Genomic DNA, 13597 nt, shown 5'->3' with positions numbered 1-13597 from the left:
AATAAACTTACCCAAAAAAAAAAAAAAAAAAAAAAAAAAGAATGCTGGGCTGGCGAGATGGCTCAGTGGGTCAAAGGAGCTTGCCTCAAAGCCCCTAACCCTCCCTGCAAACACTCCTCTGGCTTCCCTACGGAGCAGACACACACAGGAGCGGTGCTCACCACGATAAATCCAGAAAATTTAATGTTTGAAAACTAATTTTACTTTGAGGACTTGGTCTAATAAAACAATCTCCTGATTCGTTGCTCGAAGCGTCGCGACTCTGTTTCCTAGTAACCGCTCCTTTCTTGGGTTCTAGTAAGATCAAATGGGCTTTAGAAATAGCTCATCATCTAAACCTTAGAGATGTGCTGACTTTCCATCCACAGCTATTTGTAGCAAGGGTGATGGGCGCCCCCCCGACCCCCGAACTCAGTAATTACGTCTGGTTGGTGATACTTGAATGACCTGCTTTTTGGGTTGACCTTGTACAATCCTGTAATGCTAAACTATTAGGATGTGGCCGGCTAAGATAGCTCAGGGAGTAGAGGTGCTTGCTAACGAACCCAACCGCCTGTGTTAGATTCCTGGGAGATCTGTACTAGAAGAGCCAACTCCTAGAAAGTGTTTTCTGCCTCCTGCACATTTGCCGTGGCCTGCACACGAGCAAGCACTCACACACACACACTCACACAACTCACACTCATATTCACACACTCACACAACTCTCACACACACACAACTCACACACACACTCTCACACACACACACTCACACAACTCACTCTCTCTCTCTCTCTCTCACACACACACACACACACACACACGTAATGTCATAGAATGTTAAACATATGTACGATCAATTAAGTTAGACACACCAAAACCAGTTGCAAAATGAAATGTGAAGTCTCCACTACCACTTGTAAAGCTCATCTGACCCTGTTATTTCCTGAGCCCAACTTGTTACCCCTGACTTCACTGCCTTCGAGAGAATCCCTTACCGGACGAGGGACCCAAGAGGCTTAAAGGAGCTAAATCAGTTCCCAAATACTCCGGACAGAAATCTCTCTTCTTCACTGTAGGCCAGTCCCAAGAATCCACAGATGCAATCATGTATCACCCACAGATGCAACCATGTGTCACGGAGCAGGCACTATGCAGATGGTCTTAACCTCACTCAGGAATTAAGGCATAATTAGGGTGACGTACCAGCAGGGCCAGAGTATAGGGCCTTTTCTGTTTTTTTTTTTTTAACACCTTTTTCTGAGTCTATAATTATTTTCAGTAAAATGTTAGACTGTTGCCTTTGGTTTGCCATATTTTAAAGTTACATAAAATATCCTCTAGTCACAGCAAGCCATGTGCTGGGAGCACCATGGCCCACCAGACGTGGATGCTTGCAAGCCCTGGGTCTCCTGCTCAGTGGATGACACAACTTCCCAACTTGTTACCAAATCCACAGTTCCGACTATTTACCATAAAAAAAAAATGAGATTTAAATGAGCCACCCCTAAACACCACCCACCACAGGCCGTAGAACAAGCTCTTGGTAGCTCCACGCCACTACACACTACTTTCCCCTCTGCTTTGTCTGTCAGCCATGGTCTCATTAACACACATGGCGGTGAACGAGAGACCTTGCTTTAAACAAAGTTGAAGACTAGACCAACAGAGAGGTTGTGCTGTGACCACCACACGGGCACTGACTGGCTCATGCACACACATCATACCATGTACATACCACCCTGCCCCAAACCAAAGATGGCTTTTAAAAATGGTGCTTTTATGAGTTTTAGACAACAGATGCTATATCTATGAAGGTTAGCCAGACAGAAGGGTTTTGGGACCATGGTGGTAATACTAGGGATGAGAGATGCGTGATGTGGACGTTTGCAGGGGCCAGGATTGCTCATTTGGGTTCCCACTGCAGCTCTAAGTCCTGGTTTCTGGTGACCAAGGTTCATTTACAGCCTTGTTATGGGAGGGGCGTGAGTGATGGGGGTGGGGGAGGAGGTGGCTTCTCCTAAAGGAATCTACAGGGATTACTGCACTAGGGAAGGGGAGTGGGGACAGTCACCTCCTCCCTCCTGAAGCTGCAGGTCTTCAAGTGGTTTCAGTGGCAAACTTGACTCTTGCAAAGGGAACCTGGGAATTCACAAAGGAGGAGAGTTTTGGCTTAAAACAGTGCAAGTAAGGGAGCCAGATCTGTGTGCTTGCTCAGAGACATGTTTCAGGCTGCAGAGATGGCTCAGTGGGTACAGTGTTCGCTGTGCAAGCTTGAGGGTGAGCCCAGAACTCAAGAAAGGAGAGGGAGAAAGCATAAGTTCTTGGGGGGCGGGGCTGGAGGGGGGCGGAGACAGAACAAACACTCACCAGCCAACTGGTGTAGTGCACACAAAAGGAAATAACAAAAGGGGCCCTGTCACAGACACACACACACAACACACACACACACACTATACACACACTCATACACATACATACATACACACACTCATACTACTCTCTCATACACATACTCATACACACTCATACTCTCACATACACACATTCACACACACAATGACTCTGTTTTACACATACACTCTCATCTTCACACTCACCCACATTTACACATGCTCTCACACACACATTCACACACTCTCCACAATACTCACATTCTCTCACATACACATTCACACACACACACACACACACACACATGCTCACACACACCTTCACACTTCACACTCTCTCATACACACATTCACACATCATCACATGCATATACACACTTTCTCACACTCTTACACATACATACACTCTCACACATATACTCTCTTATACATACACTCTCTCCCTCTCTCACACACACATTCACACTTATTCTCATATGCACACACACACTCTCACACACACTCTCATACACACACACTCTCTCACACATGCACACACACTTACTCTCATACACACTCTCTTATACACACAGCCGCCACAACATTAAAAGCGACCCATGACCTTCTTTGAGGACATGCCTACCCCTCTCCCCTCTACCAAGCAATCAGGCTATGCCCACCCTCTGAAGCCACTTCCTGCACTCATCACCCTGAGCCAGTTTGCAGCCATGGCACAGAAAGCCATCCCCATACACATACCTGGACGGCCTCAGGCCAAAGCCTGTTGTGAGTGCTGGTTGCCAAGGCAACGGTATTTGGTGCTATAGAAATGGATAATTAGCTGAATGGATCCATGACAGGCTCTGGCTAGAGTTCCTGGTGTGGGAGGCTCCTGTGTGTGGTTACTGAGCTCTGACTACATATCCCAGGTTTTCTGTGACCCTCTTTGGTTATCCAGTAAGAGACAATCCATCAATAAATCATGTTCCCTAAACAGACATGCTGAGATCATTCTTCAGGAGCGGGGGGTGGGGGGGTGGGGGGAACGAACAGAAAACAAAAAACCAAACCAAACCAAAAAACACCCTTGTAAGTACATAGGCAGCAGGCTACATTGAAGCTGTCTCTGTCATTGGTTTCTTTAGGTTCTTCCCAATGCCGACCCAGGCAGTCTGGATAAAGAAACTTACAGACACTACACGTCTAGGCACCAATCATAACGGCTTTTTCCAACACTGGGTCTCTGTCAGCGACCACTGTATCCAGGCTGACACAATCACCACCAGTTACCTGCGTGGCTCCCTAAAAGGATAAGTAAGAAAACACTTCCATCCCTCTGCCACGCCAGCCACTCCTAAAGTCCTCAGAAACCACCCTTGTCCCATAGTCCCAGCCCTGGACGGTAGGCTAGTGACCACTCTGTCATCCCAGATGTATCCGGTTTGAAACAAACGAGAAACTCCACCCGCTTCCCGCTCTTTGGTTCTAAAGGACAGCTCATCCCTTGGATGATGAAGAGTCGTCATCTACTTGATCACCTGAAACAAAAATTTTCACTCAACAAGTACAGAATTTCAGGTGCGAACCCAGTCCTTTCTTGCCTTGGAAGCCTGGGGATGGGAGGAACTGTCGCTTAGACTTGGTGGAAGAGAGGTTTCCACCCTCCGGCCCCATTACCTTGGATCCCATGGTGTTTGTAGGGAGAGCGGAGGAGAGCGGTTGTAACCAGTATTCTGCTGGACCCGGGCAGCGCAGTGCCTGGCGATCCTGCAACGCGCGACACTCCGCATCAAGGTCCGTGGAGATTCTAGATGGCCAAAGTATAGAGCGGTGAATAATTCATACTGGGAGGCGGGGCCTGCGCCTGTGGCTGCCCACCTGAGGACACAGGGCCCTTCGAGGTTACAAGTGGAAATCGGACCCCATTGGATCACGTTACTCCACCGCTGACCTCTGATTGGTCCCTCTGGGCAGATGCCGGCTGACAAGGTAGGGCCTCTGAGCTGTGCTGGCACCTGCTCCGGTTCCACAGACACCTGCGGGGACTCTGTCCACACCCTCACACTGAAGCTGCAGTAAGTTAAGGTGAGAGTGCCTGTGTTGGAGACGACCTTCATGGCTCCCAGGTCCACCTTTACCATCCATCAGACACAAGGCAGGCTTTCTCTTATGACTGAACGGCTGCCCCCATCTTCTCAGAAGCGAGAAGGTAATGGTGCTGATGACCCCCTTTTCCTGCGCCCCCCAAGCACTCCAGACACATGTCTGTGGGGCACGATTCTACCTTCCTCTAGTTGTGCTTGGCTCAGTCTCAGCGCTTGGCTCTCCTTTGAGAGACAAGGTGGAATGAACCAATGGGAAACACGGTTATACATTTCCTTAGAAACATCCAGGGGAAAAAAATCGTTCCTCCCCTTGGTTAGTGGTACAATGGGCATGCAAGCCCTCTCAGTCACCAGTGTCACCAGCCTGGGCCAGTCTGCTCCTCTGTTGCTATGGTAAATACTACGGCTGGAAGCAACTTGTGGGAGGGAAGGGTTTATTTCAGTTTATATGTTACAGATTACAGTCCATCATTAACTGAAGCCAGGGAAAGAGCCTCCCAGTCGGGACCCTGGAAGCAAGAACTGAAGCAGAGATCACAGAGGAGTCCCCGTTTGCTGGCTCCCGCAGCTGCCTTTCTTATACAGCCTAGGGATGCTGCCGCCCACAGTGGGTTGGGCCCTCTTAAATCAATTAGTAATCAAAAAACGAGGATTACAGACGTGTCCACAGGCTCCTCTGATAGCGGCCAGTTCCTCCATGGGCAGACGAGCCCTCTTCCCAGGTGTGTCTCAGTTTTGGTGTCACATTGACAAAGAGAAGTCTGGCACAGTCAAGGAACGACGGCTTCATAGAGAGAGTAGAACTGAACAAAACCGCTTGGAAATAGAGTCGGGGACCGGAGGCCACTGTGAAGCCACTAGATGGAATTGTGCCTCTGTGACTTTTTCAGTTTTATAAGCCATACTACAGCTGCAAACCTCTGATAACCTGGTCAACAGTCAATTCCGGATAGACTACCATCTCCTCACAGGTGTAACTTGGCCATTTGCAAGTTACAGGCAAAGAGCCCCGATTCTGAGATGGTATAGAACAAAGCCATCCTTGACATCATCTGTGGCCTCCAATCAACTCCCTCCCCTTTCACCTCCCTGCCTTGTTTGTACCTATCTGTGGTGTGAGCCAGTATGCACCCAACCTCAGGTATAAGAACTTCTTATTTACAACTAAGTAACCACGGTCTGGGGGTCTCTACAGAGCACGACTCCCAAGGGCAGGCTGGAGATGTGACTCTGGCAAGCGCTTGCCCTGCAAGCAGTTTTACAGAAGTTGGGCGTGGTGGAGCTTGCTTGTTGGTTCAGTACGGGAGAAACAGAGGCAGATAGTTTCCCGGGCTTGTCTGCCACTCAGTCTATAGGGAAGAGAGACCCAGCCTCGAAACACAAGGTAGCAGGCATCTGAAGAATGTTAACAACATCCCCTGGTCTCTGCACATGCATGCTCCTGCACACATGCAAAAACAAAAACCCAAAGAGAAGACAGAACCACTCACTTTGTAGGTGTATGGTTCTTCTTTTAAAATTTTTTTGTTTGTACTGTGGGGCCTCAGCTCGGTGGCAGAATGCTTGCCAGTTGCCAGACGGGTCAGTTCCAAGGCTCCACGCTCAGGTGTGTATACACACAGATTTCTGCAGATACCCAGACACAGAGTATCCAGGAGAGCCCGGGAGAGCTCTGTATGCCTGAAGCAGCCCCCAGTCTTCAGCTCTGGTTTCTGAGCAGCAAGTCAGCAAGTGCCGCTGGGAACTTTAGGGGCCTGACTTCTCCTTGCTTAGGACAAACGAGGCGCTCAGAAAGATCTCATTCGGGCATCTCTTCAGCGAAGTCCATCCATTCAACCAATCGGCGCTCGTGCTTGTGCTTGCGCAGCGGGGATTTCAAAGATGGCGTTTTTTTAAAAAAAGGATGGATGATTTTTTAAAAAACCCTCATCTCTCAGGAGGAGAGCTTGGGTGAATGGCTCCCGAGACTCAGAAAGGGGTGGGGAAGGGGATGGAGACAGAAGCCTCAGGGTGGGTTAGACCAGAGAGGTAGCTTTTGGGTTCCCATAACACCTTCAGACAGCCCTCCCTGACATCCGGCCATTGTGTGCTTTGGAAAGTAGCTCTCCAGGAAAATTTTTGAATATTTTCAGCAAGGAGAAACGAAAAAACAATTGGGTATTGAAATGTTTCACGGCCCCTCAAACCTCCTCCGAAGGCTTCACACTGTCCAAGAAGGGCCAGTGCTTATCTGGAGGGACAGAGGGCTTACTAACAAGACAGATACCACATGATCCAAATGAAATCCTTTAGCCGCATCCAGCTTTTTCCAAGGACAGCTATCTTTTGAACACTGACCTTAGGTGCAGCTGGAGTGAATTGTATTGTGGGAATTAAGCCAGTCTCAGAGGTGCGTGTTATCTCCCATCTGCAGGCCTAGATTTTAGGTAGATACATAAAATCACATGTATGTGCTTGACACGAAAGGATACTGAAATGCCCAGGGAACAAATGGGGTGAATGGGAGGGGGCAAAGGGGGTGTGGGGGATACGCTCAACATATCCTGCACACTTGCATGAGAACGCATACAACAAATCAGGAGCACGAAAGACCCGCTCCTCTCCCAGAGGACCTCTGTTCAAGTCCCAGCTCACAACCAACAGTAGTTCTAATTGTGAGGGATGTGTCGCCCTCTGCTGGCCTCTGTGAGCACGCATGCAATCAAAACACACACACACACACACTTATACTAAAATAAATTAGTCAAACATTATAATAAATCTTAGATATTTGGTCATAAAAATTATTATCTCTCGTCCTAGGCTTAGATATTTTATTGTACAACATTAATATATAGTTTCCGTAAAGATTGAAATCAATAAATATTTTACTTATTAGGATTATTATGTTGGGAAAAATTCTTTTTTTTTAATCTTATTTTTTATTAGGTACTTACTTCATTTACATTTCAAATGCTATCCCAAAAGTCCCCTATACCCTCCCCCTGCCCTGTTCCCCTCCCCACCCACTCCCACTTCTTGGCCCTGGTGTTCCCCTGTACTGGGGTATATAAAGTTTGCAAGACCAAGGGGCCTCTCTTCCTAATGATGGCCAACTAGGCCATCTTCTGATACATATGCAGCTAGAGTCAAGAGCTCTGGGGGAGCCGGGCGGTGGTGGCGCACGCCTTTAATCCCAGCACTTGGGAGGCAGAGGCAGGCGGATTTCTGAGTTCGAGGCCAGCCTGGTCTACAAAGTGAGTTCCAGGACAGCCAGAGCTATACAGAGAAACCCTGTCTCGAAAAACCAAAAAAAAAAAAAAAAAAAAAGAGCTCTGGGGGTATTGGTTAGTTCATATTGTTGTTCCACCTATAGGGTTGCAGACCTCTTCAGCTCCTTGGGTACTTTCTCTAGCTCCTCTATTGGGGGCCCTGTGTTCCATCCAATAGATGACTGTGAGGGAAAAATTCTTAATAGTGGGAGAGATGAGAAGAGTGACAAACACTTGCAACTTGGGAGAGACTGAGGCAGGAGGTCGGAGCTTGAGGGCAGCCTGGACCACATAGCTCCACCCCGTCTCTAGGCAAATAAGTAGGCAAATGGCTGTAGCTTCTCCAAACTGGGTTTCTTAGTCTGCCTGGTACAAATCTTGAAGGCTGGTGATGCGGGATGAGTTACTTGTCCTGAAGCTAATTAGGAAAATCAGCGAAAATAAGTTCCTTTCAACAAGGAACTTATTCATTCCGATGCCATGCCCAGAGCCACATCTAAATGATACTTAATTGATACAATCTGTCCAACTGCTGGGGATTGTGATATTCATGAAGTCTTAACAATGGCTAAGACTGTGTCTAGATGCCTAGGTCTCTGGACACAGACACGGACTGGCCCAACCCGAGGGCGATCTTTAGCCTGACGTCCCTGGGTGACAATAGAGAGGACTGGAAATTGGTGTGAGCCCTTGGAAGTCTCCAACTGCAGTTTCACTTTGAACTTGCAAGCCACAAATTCCCAGGCATGATCTGCATGTTGTATCCTTCCAGGACGATGGTCCCCAATTAAAAATAACGAGGCCTGGCTCCAGCCACCAGACCCAATTAGAGGAATGATGGCTGATGGCTCCTGAAGTCCCTTCAGCTTTCTCTGACAGACCAACTGGGACAGGGATCTTGGTAGGGGTCACTGAGGGAGGCCTGGCGACAAAGTGCGGGTCACTCGTGCTCTGCAAGCCCTTACGAGTGTAGTTATTAAACAGGAAGTAGGAAGTCCTCTGCCTCACAGAGCACCGGAGTCACCCCAGAAGGGGTGCGGCTCTCAGGCTCCGGCACCCTGCTGCACCCAGATGCTCACAGCCAGATGGTGTGTGTACCATGAAGACTTCCAGATAATGAGAATATCATTGAAGAACCTGACAAGGTTAGAGAGCCAGAGTTGCCAACTGCCCAGACCCAATCACTGCCCATGGCCACACATCATCTCCTGTAGTGTGAATACACACACACACACACACACACACACACACACACACACACACACTGATAGAGTACTATCAGTTAAAAGGCTGCCCGAGGACTCCCGGTGGAGCTTAGTGGGAAGGCGTGAGCCCAGCCAGTGTGGGGCTCTGTGTTCATCCCAACAGTAACGAAAGTGTCTCAGAATCACCCCTGAGCCTGAGACCCCCAGATACCTTTTCCTCGGTAAGCAGACAGTACAACTGTTATATCATTTACTTGGTTTAAAATAAATTAATTGTAGAGGGGGACATCCCCAAATTTGCCATCTCTTAAAGTGGGATATGCTATAGCATAGTCTGGCTTTGAACGTGTCATCCTCCTGTCTCAGCCTCCTGAATGTGGGGGTCCTGGACCTGGCTTCATACCTCCAACGTCTTCAAGTGTGTACTTCAGGAACCGGACACACATTCGGGATATTCAAAGAGCAGCAGAGTTATCTCAATTTAAACGCCTGAAATCACTTTAACCCAGAATAAAATCCCTCTTTTCACTTCCCGTGGCCTTTGGAAGCCACCGGTCCGTTCCTTGTCACATACCAGCGGGAGTGCCATGGCGTATGTTTCTGTTTGTGGCTGGCTTGCTACAGTGAACATAGTGTCCTCAAGGGTTCCCCACATTGCCACAGATAATAGGATCCCCTTCCTTTTCAAAGCTAAGTAATATTCCACAGCGTACATGGTGGCACATTTTGTAATTCTGCCTGTCCATAGACACTCAAGTCTCCTCCAGTCTGCGCTGTGTACACGGGTAGGTGTCTGTTCATGGTTTTGCTTTCTGTTCCTTCGGGTATGTATTGATGCAGGTCGAGTCTTCGATTTTTCAATTAACCGTGTTTTGCAGTGATTTTGGAATACGACCAGCCGCTAGTGTGGAGTGTCCACAGATCTCCTGCCCCCTGTTAGCATGGGATGTGTTTTGCTCAATTAAGAGGCCAGTGCATGCCGTTTTGGTTGTTGAGATTTTAAGACAGGGTCTCGTCCTGTAGACCACACTGACCTGGAGTTTATAGCAATTCTCCTGCCTCTGCCTCCTGAGTGTTGGGAATATTTATTTAAATCTTATTTAAATTCTGCCATTTCTCCACCCATGTCCTCTTCCTGCTGCAAGATCCAGGGACGTGGTCGCGCTCATGGTTGACAGTTTCCCTGTGCCCTCTGCTGTGGGATCATTGCTGATTCTGCTTTCCATGGCCCTAGCAGTGAAGAGTGGGCAAGCATCCTGCAGGTGGTACCTTGGTTGATTTGCTGAAGTCTCTCCCAGGAGCAGACTGCAGTTAGGGATCTGGACCAAGAGCCTCAGTATATCACCTCAAACTCATGCATGGTACGTGCATACTATATATGCATGGTACATGCATACTATATACAGAACGCTCAAGAGACTAAGGCAGGAGGATCCTAGGTACCAGGCCAGCTTGGGCCGCACAGCAGAGAGGTAAAGGTGCTTGCAGCCAAACCTAAAAACCCAAGTTCAATCCCAGGACCCACATGATGAAGGAGACTCTGGACTCCTCTGACATCCATACATGTGCTACGGCATACATGCACACACACACATACACTCACACTTGTGAGCACACACACACTCACATGCCTGGTGCACACACAACTCACAAATACACATACACACATACTCACATTCGTGCATGTGTGGACACACGTACACACACAAAAAAATTATCTTTTTTTTTTTAAAGAAAGGCTTTCCAAGGAATGAGTCTTGCCACAATCTATACCATAGGGTAGTTGGTTTCTGAGGCAAAGGCTTTGTTGACTATTGTGATGGAGACATTATCCAGCCTGTGTGGATATCTGAAGTGGGTGTTTTGCCTGCCTGTAGCTCTGTGCCGTATGTGTGTGTGTGTGTATGTGTTGTGTGTGGCTGTGGGTGGGTGGTGTGTGTCTGTGTGTGTGTCTGTGTGTGACAGTTGGACAGGCATGCTGGCATCAGCCTGATGCTTACAGGTATCCCTTGGAGACCCAGCCATAAGCCCCATAAGCCCCATAAGCCCCTTCTGGAGAGGTAATTAATAGTTCTGGAAGACAGGAACTGCCATTTTCCCTGAGCCGGCTCAACACGACCCCAAATCCCTGGCTTCAGAGATAAGCGACAGTAATACTGTATTAGCAAATTGTCGTGTGCCGTTGAAAGTGGACTCTAAGGGTGAAGAGATCTCCCCCACCTCAGACTCCAGCATGTTAACATCAACTGTCCTATAAAACTCTCTGTCCTGTGTCAGGCTGATCCCCTAACCATGTGACAGGCAGGGAGAAGGGAACACAGCAAGCCCCTGAAGGGTTAAAACTTTGTGTCTTTGAGAATGGCTAGGAAGTAGCCCATTTCCAACAGAGGAAATAAAGATGCTTGCAGGGGCTGGAGAGATAGCTGAGCAGTTAAACGCACCCGATGCTCTTCCAGATGACCCAGGTTCAGTGTCCAGCATCCACATGGCAGCTTACAACCATTTGTAATTTCAGGTCTAGGGGATGCCCTCTTCTTCTCTCCTCAGGGAAGGGACACACACACACATGAACACACATGTGTACACACACACACACACACCACACACACACACACACACACACACACAACACACACACACACACATACACACACACACACACACCACACACACACACACACACACGGGGCACAGATATACACACAGGCAAGACATCCATACATATAACGTAACTTACTGAACTGCCTGAGGTGGGGCCAGGAAGCCGGATGCTCTGCCTGGGAGCCCCAGCTAACTGCCTCCCCTTCCTTGCTTCCAGTCATCTCGGCTGGGTATTGTGAGCCCCTGTTCTGACGCTGATGCCCTTGTTTGCTCTCTGCTGTGAGCACCTGACTTGGGCGGCTCTCTACCTTCTGACCAATGTGGGGAGCACAGACCAATGTGGGGGAGCATAGACCAATGTGGGGGAGCATAGACCAATGTAGGGAGCATGGATCAACATGGGGAGCACAAACCAGTGTGGAGAGCACAGAACAACGTGAAGAACAGAGACCAACGTGGGGAGAACAGACCAAACACAGACCAACATGGGGGGGTGCACAAAACAAGGTGAGGAGCACAGACCAATGTGGGGAGCATAGACTAACTCGGGGAATACAGACCAACATGAGGAGCACAGGCCAACATGGGGAGCACAGACCAATGTGGGAAGCACAGGCCTACAAGTCAAAGCCAGTACTATTCAGAACCCAGGGTTGGGGAGGCCAGAGGTTGGAGCATAGAAGCTGCTACACTTTTGCTAAATGGATACATCAAACCGCTTCTAAATATCCATGTTTACAGCCACAAACTTCTCTCAGTCTTAGAGAGGTTTCGTCCTGCAGCCTGCAAAACAGTTAATGCAGAGATTCGCCACGGGTCACAGAGCTGAAGATAACTGGGGCTCAGTCACTCAACGGGACATCTGCATCAACACACCCAAGGCTTAGGACCATCATGGAAAGGGGGCCAGAAGGAAAGGTTTGGGGGGGAGAGTGTTTGAGACAAGATTTCAGGTAGTGCAGGCTGGCCACAAATACCTATGTAGTCGATGACCTCAAATTTCTGATCACTTTGCTTCTGCCTCCCAGGAGCTGGGGTTACATCCTGTTGTAATCAGTGTCGGGATGGAAGCCTGGCCTTCCAGCATGCTAGGCAAACACTTGACATCATCTGCAGCCCCGTCAGAGCCCTCTTGCTTTTGTCAGTGTCTGCTCCTGACTGTGAGATCGTCCCTCCGCCTCTACATCTTAAGTCAAACGGGAGATCAGGGTGGAGGGCTTGAGCTCTCCCAGACGTTGTACATGAATTTGGGTTACCCATAAAGTATTTACTCTGATCTCAAAACCTCATAAACAATTATCCAAGTGAAGTTGGATTGTAGTCAGCGGTAGAGTACTTGTCTAACATGAACATGGCCTAGGTTTTATCTCTCCAGCTAATCGTTATCTCTATCTATATCCACATCTACCCATCTACCCACCTACCTACCCACACATCTACCCTCCTAACTACCTACCCATTCACCCATCCACTCACACAGCCAGCCAGCCAGCCACCCATCTATCTATCCATCCACACACCCATCCTTCCATCCATCCATCCATCCATATATACATACATACATACATACATACATACATACATACATACATACATATACTTATTCATCTACTCCTGATTCCATCCACCTATCTTCCCATCCACCTAATTTATCTTTTTTTTCTTTCTTTTTGTTTTGTTTTGTTTTGTTTTTTCGAGACAGGGTTTCTCTATATAGCCCTGGCTGTCCTGGAACTCACTTTGTAGACCAGGCTGGCCTGGAACTCAGAAATTCACCTGCCTCTGCCTCCCGAGTGCTAGGATTAAAGGCGTGCACCACCAAACCCGGCTTTTTTCTTTCATTTTTAAAGCAGCCTTTATTTGGCATTTCCAGCACACACCACCGGCAGGTTACTACTCTAAGATGATATATATATATATATATATATATATATATATATATATATATATATATATTCAATCAAGGCTTTGTATCCAAGAACGCCACACAACATCAGGAAAGCCAAGGAATTTTCAGTTGGGGCTCAGCTGGTTGACAGTCTCAAAATCAGGCCGTTGTACTTAAGATTTTTTTTTTTTTCA

General features: G+C 48.1%; 1 protein-coding gene across 1 annotated transcript in view; it reads right to left on the bottom strand.

Moving 5' to 3' along the window:
• Nucleotides 1-4118, bottom strand: part of Myo1h (myosin IH) — a 74081-nt gene extending 69963 nt beyond the window's left edge. Inside the window, exon 1 of the mRNA XM_029477700.1 lies at nucleotides 4031-4118. Coding sequence (XP_029333560.1) covers nucleotides 4031-4042 — 12 coding nt within the window. The 5' untranslated portion in view covers nucleotides 4043-4118. The remainder of the gene's footprint in view (nucleotides 1-4030) is intronic.
• Between the last annotated feature and the right edge of the window lie 9479 nt (nucleotides 4119-13597).

The sequence above is a fragment of the Mus caroli genome, chromosome 5 (assembly GCF_900094665.2).
Source record: "Mus caroli chromosome 5, CAROLI_EIJ_v1.1, whole genome shotgun sequence".
NCBI classification, from domain to species: Eukaryota; Metazoa; Chordata; class Mammalia; order Rodentia; family Muridae; genus Mus; species Mus caroli.
The sequence above is the reverse complement of the archived record's forward strand: the minus strand, read 5'-3'. Positions and strand labels throughout refer to the sequence as shown.